The sequence below is a fragment of the Hetaerina americana genome, unplaced genomic scaffold, assembly GCF_022747635.1.
Source record: "Hetaerina americana unplaced genomic scaffold, ioHetAmer1.1.p SCAF_4, whole genome shotgun sequence".
NCBI lineage: Eukaryota > Metazoa > Arthropoda > Insecta > Odonata > Calopterygidae > Hetaerina > Hetaerina americana.
Window position 1 is genome coordinate 76,730,951 of NW_027286985.1, and position 18,220 is coordinate 76,749,170.

At 34.0% G+C, this 18,220-nt stretch overlaps 1 protein-coding gene across 5 annotated transcripts; it reads left to right on the forward strand.

The window, feature by feature from the left end:
- Positions 1-1,053: 1,053 nt before the first annotated feature.
- ORMDL (Orosomucoid 1-like) lies at positions 1,054-10,343 on the forward strand. Of its 5 annotated transcripts, none has more exons than XM_071590572.1 (4): positions 1,054-1,141; positions 1,788-1,959; positions 5,364-5,515; positions 8,679-10,342. In XM_071590572.1, exons 2-4 carry the CDS (start codon positions 1,789-1,791, stop codon positions 8,812-8,814), a joined length of 459 nt encoding a protein of 152 aa, XP_071446673.1. In that variant the 5' UTR covers positions 1,054-1,141; position 1,788; the 3' UTR covers positions 8,815-10,342. The 5 variants fall into 5 exon arrangements, with proteins under 5 accessions (XP_071446673.1, XP_071446672.1, XP_071446676.1 ...); XM_071590571.1 differs by lacking the exon at positions 1,054-1,141 and adding an exon at positions 1,233-1,356; XM_071590575.1 differs by lacking the exon at positions 1,054-1,141 and adding an exon at positions 1,465-1,483 and having other exon boundaries at positions 8,679-10,343.
- The last annotated feature ends 7,877 nt before the right edge of the window (positions 10,344-18,220 follow it).

An 18,220-nucleotide genomic window follows, 5' to 3' on the forward strand; every position in this document is an offset into this window, starting at 1 on the left:
TGCTTTCGTATACGTGCGCGAGCTAGCAGAATAAATGGTAGACCATGAGTAACCTAGTGTGCGTTCCGTTAATTTCCAAAGTTACCACTTTTTTTCATCTTTTTTTATCGTCAATAATATTAATTGCTGGATCAATTATTAAAGTATTATTCCCTCGCATTAGTAATACTTCCATGATGTTTATTATAAGCATCATTTCTCTAGCTATTTAATAAAATTTTGCTGTAATATCAACCATTCCGAGCTAAAACTAAGGAATCACCTTAAAAGTTGGATTTTGATCAGAATTTAGGTTAAATTAATATTAAATAAGAGCTTAGCTAATTTTATTGACGCGTTAAACGTGTTTCTAACACCACCATAATGTGTTTATCGATGGAAGCGTTGCCCTTAGCTCAAAATACAATTTGAGAAATATTTTACCTAGTTCACCATTGCCAATAACATTATTACTCCTCCGTAAACAAGCATATTTCTATCGCCAAGTAAAACCAGAATTAGCGCTGACGTCATCGCAACTTAATGTCTCGAAACGAGTAATCTGATCTACATGAAATAATGAACAAGGGTTAGCCGCAACCGAGTGAAGTTCAAGAATAGAATCACTAAAATTTACCGCTTAAATACCCAATAAAATCCAGAAGTTGGAATAATTTGGCGTCATTTTGTCTACGAATATTTTATCTTATGTAATTTCTTCATTGGAGGTTCGACTTATATGCTTCCATCATTCATTGCGTTTCTTAGTTGGAAACTGTTTATTTTAAAATTTATTGGTCATAACTGTTTCATTACATTTTAAGAAGAGAGTAGAGTACTTCGCCTGTAAGTGTACCATTAATTGTACCTTCCCCTTCCTGAAGGTTAAAAGAGTCACGTGTTTAAAGGAAAATGAATAACAATTATCTCGCAGTTGAGATCTATAATGACGCAAATCGGGAAGCGTTTATCCCAAGGATTGGTTTTGCCCTCAAAAATAGTTCTCATCAATTTTAACGCGAGATCCCAGTGACACCCGAAAGCATTGATGACGTCAATACTATGACGTAACCGTGAGTCATGAATCCGGAGTTTTTGGTTTTGGAGTCAACAAGTTTCACTTTCGCGATGCGAAAGAGTCCGTTGGGTTGGGTATCTAAAGGTAAATATTCAAGGGTAGCAACTTATTATAGTATTATTAAAAAAATTCATACAATAAAAATATAGCATTTATTGCATAATTATGTATAATGTTACATTTGGAAATAAACAAAATTTATGGGAGGCATGCGATACTTCGCTTCGGTTATTTTTACTTGTTCACTAAGTATTGGTTATTTTTCTTGAAGAAAGTGTTAATGGATGCGTAACTTGAGGGTATGTATTTATGAGAAATCTCAAATCTTCGAACGGCAATCGATAGATAGAATAGCAATATGATTTTAAAATGCACTCCATGGTGTTTCCCAGAGGGCAAATGCGCGGGCTCGTAACAGACTACGCCGTAGGTTACATCGACGTGTTGTTGGATATTAATCTTGAGATTTGAAATGTATTGACATTACATAGGAACTACACTGGTCTCTTCAAATAGACTGCATTGTTCAATACACCTCACGAACTTATTACCAGTTGGTTTCTACTTATAGCATTGTGGGTACCGGCTCAGTGATCCACTGACCTGTATGCCTATTTAGTCTAGCGTTGTGATGCTTAATATCATTGACTGTGCGTAGTTTTCCATTGAAGAATTTTATTTCCTAATGTACGCACATTTAATCTGTCACCACTTAACTATTTATTTCTAGGATGTTGGTTGGGGGACATGGGGAGAGTAACCCCAATACTGTATGGTTGCAAAGCCGGGGCCTGTGGCTGAGCTACATAGTTGGTGTTCTAGTGTTGCATTTGATTCTTCTGAGCGTACCGCCGCTCACTATCCCCTTGGCATGGACTTTAACCAATCTCATTCATAATTGTGTAAGTAAATTGATATGAATTTTCACCTTTGGTGTCTTGTAGTGTTCTGTTAAATCGTAGTCAATTATTTTCATTTATTAGGGCAATTAAAGTAAATTAATTGAAGTAATTTCACTTGCCTGCTCTTTCCTCAAGTTAATATTATTGGTTTTAGCCCTCATAGTATGATAAAATTACTATTTTGAAACTGTCGTGCTGTCATTCACTCTTTTGCTAACTCTCTTCTTACTGAAATTCTCGCTGCTTACGAAGAAGATGGTGGTGTCTAGAATCTTACATCGTTTCAGCAAAAATTGGGGATACAAACTTCATTCAAACATTACTTTTTTATTACTGATATTTCTGTCTAAAAATAACTGAGCAACAAAATATTAGCGTCAGTCTGACTGGAGTATACTTTCTAGTTAAATTAATTAGCCTTGAATGTATTTCACAAAAGTTGGTCATGATGATACCTCTCAGCTGAACAAATGTAGGAATTTTAAAAGAAATTTCAAACGGGCCATCTAAGGTAGTAGTGATCTTAAATTTGAGTCATTTCTCGTTGATTATGTTTTTTGTTATGTCATACAATTAAAGTACTGATTCATGGGAAGCAAACATGCATGTATTTTGTGAGGAGGAAATGTGGATCATTACATTATTTTAAATTCCCTTTTTTATGATGTTGTTAGAATATTCATGGCAGAAATGTATAACCTATTTTGAGACCAAAATGTTAGCATTTTTATTAGGGTCATACATATCGATTATAAAATGAAAACTACGTAGGATAGGATTTATTTGCAGATAATCATGGGTTAACATTATTTAGTAATCAAATGAAAAATTACCTGTGTTTACATCTTCAATAGATGTCATTGAGGTTACATTTTTGTTACCTGTACGCAGTGGCAGATTTTTATGTATGTAGTAAAATTCAATGTTATGAAGGTCAGTAGATAGATATAAGTTGAATTGCATGGATACTGTTGAAGAAATTGGTAGCATAGTTTCAGGTTGATAGGCAGAGTAATGGGTTTTCCAAATCCTTTTGTTATGGCTATGGTTTTATCCAATTGTCCAATAATTGGGCTCATCAGTCATTTCATTTCATTAACAGAAGCATCACAGTAGCAGATACAGATTAGTTTGAGTATATAGAATTACACTATTTAGCCGGATTTTAGGAGGAATGGAAGCAAAATATTTCATGAATTCTACAATTAACATTATTGAAATGATCTAAGATGTGATGGATTATTTCGTGTTAATTATCCCCATGTCACATGTGGAGGAGATTGGTAGTAGTTTGTATGGGTAGGAAAGGAGCATCTTACAAAAGAAAAGTATCCATTTACCAAATTGTGGTAATGGTCCAGTGAATTAAATCTTAAATCAAACATTTGGGGCCACGGGCATTATATATGTTTTACTGTGGAGAAATTGGAAACACTGTTTGTCAAATTCATACTAGATAATTACTTCCATAGAAACTTTCATCTCAAAATTCTACTCTTGCCTTGCCTTGTAATCATGGCAGTGTCGTCAAGCGGCATGCTATGCACCAAAGTTAAGTGGTGAAGAGGGAAGTGCACACCATAAATATTCAAGAACAATGTGGTGACATTGTGCCTCTCTTTATTATCCCATCTTATATATCTTGTTCTGAAATGCATGTTTCTGTGACTCCAGTTATACCTTCCCTCTGTTCCTTGTCTTCTATTCCTTTTCCAGTATAAGGTGGTATTAGTACTAAGTTAAAGAGTGTTTTTCTTTCTTTTACATTAACTCAGATTCATCCACTCAGAATAATTAGCTATTCAGATAATCACTAAAAATGCTGGCAGAATTATTTTAAAGAATTTTATTTTATATTTTATTTTTATTAATTTTATTAGATTTAATAGAGAATTTTATTAAATATTAAAATACTTATGAAGCATATGTTGAATTATTGTATCCTGAGAAGTCACCATAATTGTTTATTCAACTATGAATTGAATTTGTCTCTGTTGGCTTGAAAATCCAAGAAAGGTGTTGAATTATACCAAAAGAAATAATTTGCTGAGGCATGAGCAGGCTCATATAATTTTTAGTATGAGATTCACGAAATGTATTGTTTTCTTTTCTAGTCAATAGTGAAACAATGCCACAAAGTTAAGCTTAAGTCCCTTTTTATCTTGAGAGAGACTTAAGCTGCCTGCCAAATAAAGATTTTTTAGCAAGATTGATTTCAAAAAGGGCCAAATTTAAATTAGCTCTGAGTTAACATAATGGATAAAACCTAGTTTCGCTTGTTGCCTATAAATTATGCCGGTCAAATACTTATTAATGTGTTCATATTAAAAATCTAAAACAATTTCTTTCCCTATTCAAGTTATTTTTGTTCATTGTCCCTAAATATAATCAAATTCAAAATATCTGCCTAAGATAAGTAGAAAAATATGATATATATATATATACATATATATATATATATATATATATATATATATATATATATATATATATATATATATATATATATATATATATATATAGTATATGCTTTCATAGACGTAACACGGAAGTGCCGAATAGTACAATACACAGTAACACATAATATAGAAACACAAAAAAAGAGAACACTCACACGTATTTTCTTGATATTTCGACGGAAACAATCCGTCTTCCTCTGAAGATGTAGAAGTAATCATCACTTCTACATCTTCAGAGGAAGACGGATTGTTTCCGTCGAAATATCAAGAAAATACGTGTGAGTGTTCTCTTTTTTTGTGTTTCTATATTATGTGTTACTGTGTATTGTACTATATATATATATATATATATATATATATATATATATATATATATATATATATATATATATATATGTTTATGAACTTTATTGGTTGAATGTGTGTAGATGTATCGAAAAAAGTGTCAAGAGTGAATTGAACAATTTAGTTCTGCTTATGTTTCAAAAGAAAATGTGTTTTGGCCCAAAATTTGTTAAATTTTATGAAAATTCAATTTTTTTATGTCATAAGAAAAATGTGTATTGTGATTGTTAGCAAAAATGTTCTTTTGTCCAGTACTATGTTATAATATTATAAAAATCTAGAAAACATGAATTGATGGAAAATACAAAGGTGCTTGTACAATTCTTTATTTCAAACAGAAAGCAATACTCATTTATGTCATATATAGTCATGCAATGTCTTATCTTTAACTTAAGGACATGTTTTTAATTTCTTTAGTTCTACAGTTTAATTAAATTAATTTCAGTAATTTGAGAACTCTGGATTCTTTAATTCCACTATTGGATGATAGCAAATTCCCTTGAGGCCTTAAGCATCACTCATAGCGTGGGTCTTAACTGCTTCGTGTCATAAGATAAAAATACATGCCATGGTAGTTACTTTCTTCATTCTTCTTTCTAGTGCCACCTGGTATTTTTGCACATCATCAAAGGAGCACCATGGATTCCTCAAGACCAAGGGTATTGCAGGTCCTTGACTCACTGGGAGCAGATAGATTATGGATGTCAATTTACATCCACTCGAAAGTTTTTAACGGTTGTCCCCATTGTATTGTGAGTACAATTGCTCCTGCTACCTTATCCATTTCAATATTTTCTGGTGCTTTTTATCATGACGTGGTTCTCGGTAGTCCAGGGGCAGAGCATTGGACTATTGACCAAAGGGCCCAGGTTTGATTCCGGTCAAGTCTCTCTGGTACCCTCAGCTCCACCCAAGCTGTGTGATTTTTCAGTTACCGGATCTTTCTTGGGAGGAAGGGAGTACTCGGAGATGAAGAGGGACTTGTAGAGTAGGATGTTGGGTTGTGTTTTGTTATGTGAAACAAAATATATATTTGGTTGTTTTGTCCATCCTTATCAAATATTTTATACTCTTGCAAGAGGATTATCACAATGTGTAGATTAGCTTTCCTTTTAGTGTTTATGTGATGATAGTCTATTTATGAAAGGCAAGTACAAAAAGGCTCACTTTATTTCAGTCACCCTCTGTGGTAAGCTCCTTTGATGGCACATGCAAAGCTCCGATGTCAGCAATTAACCTTTGATGGCACTTAGAAAAATGTTATTATGACATTTGTTTTGTAAAATTTCCAGATGACTTGAGCTGTTTAGTTTGGCTCCGTCAATGTCATGTTAATCAGATTCCATTGTGTTTTGCTAAGTAATTGTGTTCTTTAATGGTTGGATTTCTTTCACAGGGACCACTGGGATGATATTAGCTTAGCTTGTAACCTTAATTTATTCACTGTTGTGGGGTGATACGGGAATGTGGTAGTCCAGTGGGTAGAGAATTGGACTACTGATTGGAGGGCCTGGGTTCGATTTCCAGGACCGCCTCTGAGCACCCTAAGCTTTACCAAAGCTGTGTGATTTTTTGGGTACCAGAACTTTCTGGGAAACCATAGACAGTGCAGGGAAAGGCAATAGCTCTCATGCCCTAATGTGTGAATTTAACATGCCATTTTTCTTAGAACTGGGTGAGCTCTACCCTCACCTATCAAACCCAACTTTGGTTTGATAACTGTGGTTAAGGGGTCATTGTACAATTTGATAACTGTATGATACATTAAAGCTGGTCCAGTGAAATCTAATATTCTTTAGCTGGTTGTGACTCAGTTTATTTAAATGGAGTTTCCATGAAACACTCTTCTCTGTTGTAATAAGGCATTATTGGACTAGGGACCCAATCAAAAAAGTATGCATAATTATCTTCAGTGATTTGTTTACAAACTGAAATTATAACATTGTGATTGATAATGAATAGTAGTGGTCGTGGTTCATTTATGGGAAGATGATTATTTTAGGAAGTCATGGCTACTAATATGTATTTGTCACTATTCATAACTGAGCTGAGAGTAATGTTGTCAATTATTAGATGACTCAGATCATTTGTGGATAATGAACGTGTGTTGTGCCAAATCACCTCTGAATACACTGGTCACTGGGGTGCTCTGAGCGTGCCTCATGGTTACTAGTATAAAATTTTGAAGCTAGACCTAATTAGACATAATTGCAATTTTTTATGTTAATTCAGTATTTTTGTAAAAACATATTTTTTAAAAATAAATTAATTCAACTTTGTTTGGAGTGGCAAGGTGGAACAACCTGTATAAAATAAAGAGCAACTTTTTTACTGTCCAATTATTAGAATATAATAATATACAGTTCAGCTCCTAGATATCATCATCAGTTCAACTGGTCTCTGATAAGTTTATCATTATCCGTACATCTTACCTCCCAGACATTGAAATGTGTCTAGTCATATTTAAATGAAGAAGTGGTTACTACAAACTGGGGTCTGTGTTTTATCCATAAAAAATATTATTTTGCTGTAATTCCTCATGCAAAAATTGAGAATGTACGATGTAGAATAAAACTCCAGGAAGAATATGTACTTCAAATGCCACATAGAGATGAGAAAACAATCATGTTATCTTCCAAATGTTCAGGAGTGGTATGGTGTGTAAATGCCTTCTAATATGATTAAAGGCCTTTTTGTTCTAAGTTAAGGAATGAAAGAGATGTGTATAATTAATGAGTCGCTTTATGATCATATTATGATGTTGATGGACTTCTGCAAAACTTAATGGAAAAAGAGATATGTCATAATCAAATTAAACTATTTGTTCCTTCTACAAACCAGCATGCAACATCTTGCATCCCTAATGATAGCTTCGCAGGACATTTTATTTTTAATAGTCTCAATTAGAAAGCAAAAAGAAATTCAAATACGACTTTGTTGATAATACCTTCATTTATATAGAAATAATTATTTATGCAAATCATGAAATACTTCAATGTGGCTTAGTCAGCATTTAAAAGTAGTGTGCATATTAAATTAGGTTGTCAATTAAGCACTAAATTGTATAGTAATTCATTTCTGTATGATAGAACAGATTAAGAAAATTAATCTTATAAACTTGTTCAGATTGAGTTTGTTCTACAAAATACCTGGTTGTCCCTATCATATTTGACCTTAAATGAGATAGCTAGTATTTGTTAAGCCTGCACTGACAAATATAGCAATGCACAAATGCTAGAGGCAAACTATTTGTTCCCAGTATTTAGAACCTGTTTAGAACCTGTCAAATGTGCTATTGGTATTTAGGATGTATCTTAGTGGCCCATAAAATTGAAAAAAAAATGCCGGAAAAGCTACAATCTGGCTCATTTATTATTTTCATGAAAAATACAAAACATCTCACAAACAATTACTGGAAAATCTGGGATGGAAGCCCCTGGAGACATTAAGATTCAATGTTATGTTAAATTTTGTGAAAATACATCAATAATGCAACTTGCGGCATTGAGAAAATAATATCCCAGAATGGCGAATTAAGAAATGGCGACTAAGTAAAAAAGATAGACTAATGAACAAGTTGGAAATGGATTTTTTTATTTTCTCTCTCTTAATTTCCAATCACTGCGTAAAAAGTGTAAATATACCCCTTTCAGGCTATCACTACACCCCCTGCCATGCTCCCCAGTGGTGTGCAGAATGTTATGTAGAGGAATGAAAAAATTGCTCCCTTTTCAATACTATACCACTCTTCTTAATTAGGTTCTCTAATTTACCTCATCCATATGCCATTCGAAATGTCTATGTAAATACATAAAATACATATAAGGTTTTATAAGAAATACTTTTTTATTAAATTTAAGGAAGCATTTTTTTCTAGTATTTAATTAAACTTGTATTTATTTTGATTTATTGCAGGTTCCTCCTGACAAGTTTTTACACCAAGTATGACACATACCATTTCATTGTCAACTTTATCTCTCTGGTTGTGGTCGTTCTTCCCAAGATGCCTCAGTTTCACGAAGTGCGCCTCTTTGGAATTAACAAGTATTAGAGAATATAGTGAAGGAAAGCAGAGGCTAGATACTTATTTATACTATCGCCAATTTCAGCTGTAAAGAGTCATGTTTTTAGAAAACAATGATTTCTCTGAAATTGTCCAAAGTACATGAAAACTGCAGGGCAAGGAGGGAAGATCAATAATGGAATGACTTGCTAACATAAATCTCATTGTTAAGCTTTAAAGGAATAATTCTCAAATGTTACTTAAATTTCTAAAAAAATATGAATGTATTTCAGTTATTTTGTATGTATCATTTTGGCTTCATCATTTCATTTCCAAAAGTATTGAGATTTTTCAATTCCATTCACATATGTCAATAAATATGTTATCTTATGTCATTAAAATGGAATTTTAAGTGTCAAATTACACTCATCAGTGAGTGAAATTTTGCAGCATTGAAAGTTTATTTTTTTCACTTCTATGTGAGTGCATTCCAAATTGTAGCACAACATTGTACTTAGTCATAGAGTGAAACTGGGTGACAGAATATTATGCATTTCAGAATTTGTTTGCATTTAATAGAGAGCTAATAGCTCCTTGTAACTATTGTCTCATAAAAAAAGGGTAAATAATTGTTGCTCAATCTGTGGGAATTATTTTTTGTGATTTACTTTATTTTATACATGCAAAACATTACCTAGTTCATGTGAGGTTTTTTTATGGTGAGAATGTATTATGTGATAAAATGAAATGTTAATGATGCTAACAACCTTGTAAACATTACCTTTATTGTCCATATTGTGAATATATTCAGATTAAAACATAATTTGATTATCTATATCCCTAATATCTTTTTTAAGCTGAAAAATTAAATTTACCTCTTTCTCTCTGATGTATTGAACAAGTTTATAGTCTGCAGTGTTGTTGACTTAAACTTGATTCTTACTGAGTTACATCTAGACTTGGCACTCAAATTGATTTTCCTGTAAGACATATAATAAAAAATATTGATGGATTGCTGTTGGCGGTGATCACAATATCAAGTGCAAGTCTGCTGATGTCATAAGTATGAGTAATATTTAGGAAATTGACATTTCATCAGTACTATGTATTACCCCACATAAGATGAAGGTTCGATTAAAAATATTTTTAAAATACATTTTTAGATTTCATGTGTGGAAGATGGGTAAAATACAAACATTGGGTATGCTGGTGATATGGATTAATATTAATTGCATGTGTCAAAAAACAAGTCATGGCATTTTTAATGTTAAAACATGAGGCCTTCCTTGTGACTTGCTATGAAAGGGACCTGATGGGACTCAACTAATTAGACTTGATGATGGCGGTAGTAATTTTTTGTAAAAAGACCTTGGGAGAGCAGTAGGTGATGGGATTTCCCATCTCTGCAATTTGTTCTTGTAAATAGTGAATAAATTATAATATTTACAATAGCTCAGAAGTAGTACCAAATCTGGACGACATAAACTTAAGCGGACACCATTACTCTACAGCAATGATATAATGATGCCTTCATTTATCCAGGAAGTTGGGATGTGTACATACATGAAGTACCTACATAAGAATGGAAATAAATGCTTTGAATCATCAATCTTTTTTTAAATTCAACTTTCCATTAATACTATCTTGACGCTTGTTTGATGTGAAACAAAAGTAACTGTTTTGTTTTGAAATTTTCAAAAGAATGGATTTCAAGATGCCATTTGGTGATGTGGTACATTTTGTTAAATCATATTAATCTGAATATTGATTTTGAAACTGCATTCTGGTGTCATCATCATGCTTAGGAGTTGACTGGGTTGGTTTTCATGTATTTTTGATTAGTCAATAGTACATAAACAATTAAAAGTCATTCATCCTAAGTTGCATATGCACAAATACCTAATGCACTCAAAAAAGCTTGAAACATGAGCAACAGGAAACAAGCAATCTTGTTATTTTAAGTGCTATTGTTTTCATCAATGAAAGTGTTTAGTAGTAAGGGATATTACCTTAAGCTACTTGTGTCGGTGCAAAATCACTGGTGTATTAAGTTTTGTCTCCATGGTACTTCCTACAATCATCATAGTATATCCATAGCTGTTATGCCAACCTGTGGTGGGCCACACACATTCCAAGAAAATTGGACTTGTCCTAATGAAACTTGGGTCCGTGAGACAGCTTTTATTATTTTCAAATATCTTTGAGACTGACCTTTCATTAGTGCTTAGAACCATTTGGGAAGTTCCACTGTTAGAAGATGAAGGTGATTTTATAAGAGACAGCTTTGACTAAAAGCTGCCATTTGATATGAGGTAATCTACTGGTTAAGGTAGGTTTTTGGATGGACAAACCTACCAAATAAATATTTTATGACTCCTAGCAAAACACAATCCAGCACACCTACTCTAAATCAGGTCCCTCTTCCTCTCTGAGTACTTTCTTCCTCCCTTCATCCCGTCCAACATCCTTATTCTGTTCCTGCCCATTCCTCGTTTGCCTAACATTCTCCCCTCTATCACAGTCTTCAACATCCCACTGCTGATCAATACCCCCTTCATCCATTTTTCCTGCCTCCATAGTATTTCTCCCAACAAACCCCTCTCTTCACCCACCATACCATGTACTTCCTCATTTGTTTTCTTCTCTGTCCATTTCACATTCTCCATTCTTCTCCACACCCACATTTCAAAATCCTCCAGTCTACGTCTATCCTCCTGCTTCAATGACCACGTTTCCGCGCCGTACATAGCTACGCTCCATATCAAAGTTTTTACGAGTCTTTTCTTAACATCATACATTCCCATTTTTCTTCCATAGTACACAGCTCTTTACCATCCTCCATGATTTTCTCTACAGCCTGCTGGTACTCCTTCCCTGTCAATCCATTTAATGCTTCTACATTCCATTTCCTAACCCACCTTATCTTCTTGAAATTTGACGTTACATTTCATAACAACTAAATTGTCGTCAGAGTCCGCATCTGCTCCCAGGAAGCTGTGCGAATTGATCGCACTGTTCCTAAACCTGTACCTAACCAGAATATAATCTAACTGATACATTTCTGAGTCACCTGGCATTTTCCATGCAAACCTGCATCTTTTGTGGTATCTAAACCAAGTGTTGGTGGTGACTAACCCTGTTGCCTGCAGAACTCAATTGCTTTCTCCCCGCGGTAATTCCTCGTGCCTGAACCGTAGTCCCCCACCTCATCGCTATCTCTCCCTCTGCCTACTGTTGCTTTCCAATCCCCCATTACAATGAAATGTTTCCCCGCAGGAACACATGCGATTATGGCCTTTAACTGATCGCTCATTCTTTGCTGGTTTAAGACCATAAATCTCAATCTGTTAGTTGGCATTTTACCCTCATTCTGATAATTTGGGATCTTGTAACACCCTTGCGGTTACCACTCTCGAATGTCAGAGATACATGGTTTTCAGATCTTCTTCAGTCTTGTGTTCACTATTTATCTTGTGAATCTGTTAGCTCGCTAGGTACATAACAGATAATGCTTTTGCTGTCCATTTTTGATCAGCCTAAATCTTCACTCATAACATTTCCTACTTGCATTTGATATTTTTTGAATCTAATAAAGTAGTGTCCTTTCATCGTTTTAATTACAAAACAAAGACTTCATTAATAAATGAAAAACATGCAATGTGTCAAAAATAATGTCTTTGATTTTGTCTTTTGTTTCTCACTTTTCAGTTTTCATTTCTGGGAATACCTACCCAAGATGAATTGAGAACTCTCCTTACTATCCACTATAAGTTTTAACTATCATAAGCTAAGGAAATATTATTCATTAGTTAGATCAATAGGAGACATTATATCTTTTAATATTAAACACCTTATCTCAATTGTTTAGCTACAGTGTTATTATATAGGTTTAGTCTCATTGACTTTGGTCCTGAGTTTGCAGCTTTGGTTCAATTGTGTTTGATATACAGTTTTGCTGCGTTCTGGTATGGGGACTGTGGTATTGAGAATTTGCATGGAAGTCTGACAGGTGTTATTTCATTTTTGTTAGTGTGAATAATATGTATATGGATGGGAAAGATAGAAGCCCAAGATCTTGAAAGATTGGACGGGGAGATGAAATTTGAGGTATAGGTGCAATGATGCGAAGAGCCTTCTTTTGCAGTTTAAATATTACCCTGGAGAAAGGAGATGAGCCCCAGAGAATGATACTTTATGTAATATTGGAGTAGATTAGGCCATAGTAAAGCATTAATAGCACATCTTTGCTCACTGTTTTCTTTAAAGTTCTTTAGAGGAAGCATGCCAAACTTAATTTTCCTGAAAGGCAGTTTATACGGGTTTCCTATGTCAAGTTAGAGTCCAAATGGATGCCAAGCAATTTTGCTGATATGATAAATTCTATATTTTGGCCTTTCACCGTTATTGTAGGGCTGGGTTAAGAGAAAAATATATTGCCTGGGACTTTTCATTATTCAGTTTCAGACTATTTTCATTTAACCAGTGTGTTGTCAGCTGCAATCCTGATGTACTCTCTGAAGTACTTCTAGTTCCAATAGCTTATTTATAATATATTAGGTTTTCTACCAGTAATTTATTTTGCATTCACCTTCATCATTTGTCATCTCACCACTGCCGATTGCCTGGGGTCTTGTAGTTCACTTTGGAGACTCATGTTTCATCAAATCCACAATAGTACAAAGCCATTGATGCAGAGGGAGGAAGATTTTGGGGTGATGGTGTTGAAGCAAGAGCTTTGGAATGGGAAGATGACTGATGTTTTGGAGCGGTTGAAGAGGAATGGGTAGTATTTCTGTATTTTTGTAATACAACAGAATGAAGTGGAAGTTCCGAATGCCAAGGTATAGAATTTAGGAGATTACATAGCTTTATTGAGCAATCTTTGATCCAAGGAAAATCTAAAGTTTGTAGCTATTTGATGCAATATGGGTATGGTGAGCAATCCAATGACCAGAGGGCCTGGGTTCAATTTTGGGGAAATGTCTCCAGGCACATTTATTTTCAACCAAGCTGTGTGACTTTGCAGGTACCTAATCTTACTGGAAAACCACAGGGGAAAGAACTGCCCTATGGATACCCTCACCTATCAAACAACCTTTGGGTTGAATATTATCATTACTTTACGTAATAAAGGAAAATATAAATGTTGAAAATAATAATTCTTCACCAACTTTGCCATTTTTTCCTCTCATAAAGAAAAATATAGTATTTTGCTCAGAAAAGGAGCTAAATAATTTAGAATAGTCTTTGTTGCACAACTGGAAATTGATGCTTCAGGGCGATCCCAGTAAAAACCATGTCATTTGGTTGGCAATCTTTCAAGATAACTCAAGACATCACAGGGAAAAAAACTGGCTTCCCATCCAAATTTGTGAATTTTTCTGGGCATAAGATAATTATTGCTCTAGCCAGTAAAAGGTCACAAATTTAATGATATTCACTCTTGAGTGAATAATTTTTTCAACATTGAAAATTTCCAATCTGGAAAAAGTTAGGCTAAAAAAATGAATGGGTCGACTGGCTTCATTGAAAAATATTTTAATTAAAAAGTGACAATTGTGCAAATTGATAATGTTATCTTACAAGATACAGGAATATGTATTTATGATAAATCTTAATTTCAATACTTACTCATTGTGCATTTTCATCCCGATTTGTTACAACTTGGTATCCTAATTTTACTGAACTCAATGCAATGTCTCTGTAAAACCATTGTTTATCATGTAAAGTCACAGACCCTCTCCTAAGTCTGATATGCCATGAAAACACAGCATTTGACCCCAAATCTCAAAGTAGGCTCTTTTGCCTTGCGAAATGATATCACTTACAAAAACTTACATTTAAGTGGCAATGGATATTTTATAAGAGTCAAGCTAAAGGATAAAAAATATAGGGTTTTTCTGCAGCCAAGAAAGAAGTGTAGGTCAAAATATTTTTTGTGTGAGCCAGTTAGCATCATTCATAATAAATCTTGTCAAAGAATAACAAAAATTCTAACAGCATTAATTAGACTCTCTTCTAAATGTAATTCCATACTGCAGTTATAAGGTATAAGAAATGTATCATGATGGACACATGTCAGGAGGCAACGAAATTGTAAAATGTTTTTTATTTATCGCATCCAAAAACTAAGTGTCATAGGTTAAATCACTAATGTAAAATGAGCCCTAAATCTAGTAGCAAATTGTTTTGTATGCTTATTGAGATTTATTTTCCCATGAATGACTCTTCTGAGAGGAATAGCACATTACCTATATGCTGCAGTATTCTTACATCCCCAAATTCAACCCTCTTTATCTTTCTAAAATGGTAGCACAGAATAAAAATTAATATTTTCACTTGGTAGTTATTGTGTCTCAGTGTTAGTATTAATATTAAAGCTAATTTTCTTTCAATGAATGCTATTATTTTGTAATTATTGGGTTTAAAAATGTCTACTGGGGCAATCACTATTTACAACATAAAAATTATTATATTGTTTATTAAAATCTCCATTACATTTGTGTTATGTAACCATTACCATCTTTGATTTTACTTTGTGAGTTAATTTTCACTATCTGTATCTTGCAATTTGCTATGCATTGTATTTGAATTTAGCAATGGAACATATTTTTATAATTATAATTTATGAAATTGAGCCCTTATCACTGACTTTTCATCATATGTAAGATTTAAAAGTCGTACATCATTGATATTAATGGTTAAATAATGGATAGTTCAGGCATCTTTGCACAATGATTTCAATTTCCTTTCTTCACCAGGAGACATTTAAGAGCTAAATTGGTCTTTAAAGTCAAATTTAATCATACAAGTAGTAATCAAGAAGACGAATCTGTTACCGGATCTTTTTTAGAGAAGCCAGTCTGCTATGCTGGGTTAAAGCCAAATTTTGAAATCGGTGCCAGTTGCAGTTCATTGGGGTACTTAGTTTTCGCCGAAATCCATAGATGTCGCATGCAGTAAATCATAAACTCCCCAGCTAGGATGGCGCCTAGCGCAAGCTAGACTGTTTGGATAATTGCACGACTGTCTGTCATTGTAATCAGTGGAATATAGTTGACGAATGACCAGTCGTGTTGGTTATTTATGGAATATATCACACTAAGTGCATTATTTAATCGTATAGCTTTAAAAATAGCTCATTTTTCGCCTGGTGAACTCATTTGCTGTGATCGATTTGACGGCTATTTCTGCTGGAAAAAATGTTTATGAAGTCAACTCATAAATCGTAAGTATTTCTTATTTATCACCTTCTCACTTGTATTCAGGCAATTAAAAATTAATCCAATACATTTAATCTTTGCTAGTTTGCATTGAGTGGCTTTTGTGTGACAACTGTCATTTTGTATTTATGAAGAATTCACGGGTAAAATTTAACGCATTTAATTATGGTCTGCTTGATTTGTATTTTTGAACATTTTCTTCAAAGCTGTCAAATTGATAATTTTTAAGAACCATTTACATTTGATTTATTTCTTTATTCAAATTAAGTAAAGTTTTTCTCTGCATTATTACCCCATTATTTTTAATTATGCCACCCATTGTCCACGTTCAGTGTGGCACGTTAAGTTCCTGCTTTTGTTGATTGATCAGCCGTGTACACTAATCTAATTTGTGATCGGTAAGCATTCACTTGAACATAGTAATATCCGCTTCATTAGGTGAAATTATATCAAATTCTGTTTTGAATTTATGTGCAGAGTTATTTAGTCAAAATGATCAATTTTATTTTCCCATTTATCAGTAATAGTCAATTTTAATTGGGGCTACCGTTTTGTGTGTAGCATTTCTTGGCAATTAGGGTACAAAATTGAAATGTGGTGGCTGACGATTGGAATGTGATCACGCAATGATATTTATTGTGTATGTTAATCATTATTCTCAATTAGGGTATTGTTTTTTGCCAGTTTCGAACCGGTTGTAATGCCAATTGGGGCTGGCCTTACCAAACATTTTGAAATATTCTCATGCATGTAAACTTCAAGTGTGGGCACATTTGAAAATTAATACCCTCAGCACATTTAAGACGAAGAGTGAAATTGATTTGTTTGCAACCACCCGCAGGGTGGATGCTAACAAATCAATTCTCAATGTTAATTTACGGATGCTGTTCGTCCTCTGTCATTACCTGTGTATATATTTTGTGTGTTCAGGTTCCTTTTCTTTTTTATTTACGCTACATTGCATATAGGGTGAGTCTATTTTTTCCAATTGATATTTGGACCATCTTGTTAAATTTACACTTTGATTAAGAAATGTTTGTCTTGATAAATTGAGCATTCATTGTTACCCTCCTAATTTTGGAAATATGAAATCATAACCTCTACCTATTTTTGAGACGCTTGAGTATTACATAGTAAATGAATGCTTCTTGTTAGTTCTATGGGCCATTAACAATTATCTTTGGGCTCAGAAAGTATCATAGAAATCGAAATGTTTGCTAAAAAACAAGGTCTAAATATCCTCCATTACTCGCGTAAACCTTTGCGACTTTTTCTTATGTATTGACGTTTAATGTCCTTGTTTTTTGTACAGAGCCTTACCAAAAACCCTCAATGAAAATAAGTCCTCCGATTGAGTTCATCACCTTACTTGAATGTGTGCTCCTAATTAGCTGTGATTTTTATTAGTCTACCGATTGAGAATGGAAAATTAATTCATCGGGTACTCATTTTTACCCTTCATGGGAAAGGAAGTTAGAGCAATAAGGAGCAGCTATCGTGTGGAAGAATTGAATGGAGCCTGTCTTGAGAAAGTGGTTCGTGTGTGAGTGAATCTAACCTATAAGTTAATTGGCACTTGACGTTGAATCTTACGGCCTTGGATCATCAGGAGGAGCATTCCGTGGAGTGTGAAGCTTTGAATAAGCACCAGCGACTTCATATCATCTTGCCAATCATGAAGGGTGAAGGGTGTTTGCTATGCAACCCGCGCTACGTACCTGTATCAGTGGCCCAACTTTGCAGGAAACATTCTCCATCTCGGTAAACAAGGACGCGTTGAGATATTGGAAGGGGAGGTGGGAGATATTAACTACTAAGCACCTCAATTCCTGTTACTGGCATGGCGTCAGATGCTGGCAATAGTTTCGGTAATCCACCTACTCATTTTAATGCAAGCTTCATTTGCCCGATATGTTAATAGAAAATGTTTTGATTAATTTTTTTTCCGAGTCCTGAAAGTTTCCATTTGTCTGATAGAAAGCATTAAATAATTTGATTGGTATTTAATTCAAGGTATTCTATCTATTGAAGGTAAATTTTGGACGATCCCTTACGCCTATGATCCTCCGCGTATTGCGAGAATGTCCAAATCATTGCTCTAAATTATTTCTTCCTTTAGTTCCTCGAAACTTCTACCCGCCTCAGGTTGTCTATTTCGATGCTTGCGTCACGCAGAATTCCTTATTGGTTTAACCTTTACTGTGTTATTTTTCCTGTGTTCGGCAAATTTA

Coding starts and splice junctions, on each gene's coding strand:
- ORMDL (XM_071590572.1), top strand. CDS start 1,789: ATGTTGGTTGGGGGACATGGGGAGAGTAACCCCAATACTGTATGGTTG. Junction 1,960..5,363: donor CCAATCTCATTCATAATTGT/GTAAGTAAATTG, acceptor TCTTCTTTCTAG/TGCCACCTGGTATTTTTGCA. Junction 5,516..8,678: donor ACGGTTGTCCCCATTGTATT/GTGAGTACAATT, acceptor GATTTATTGCAG/GTTCCTCCTGACAAGTTTTT.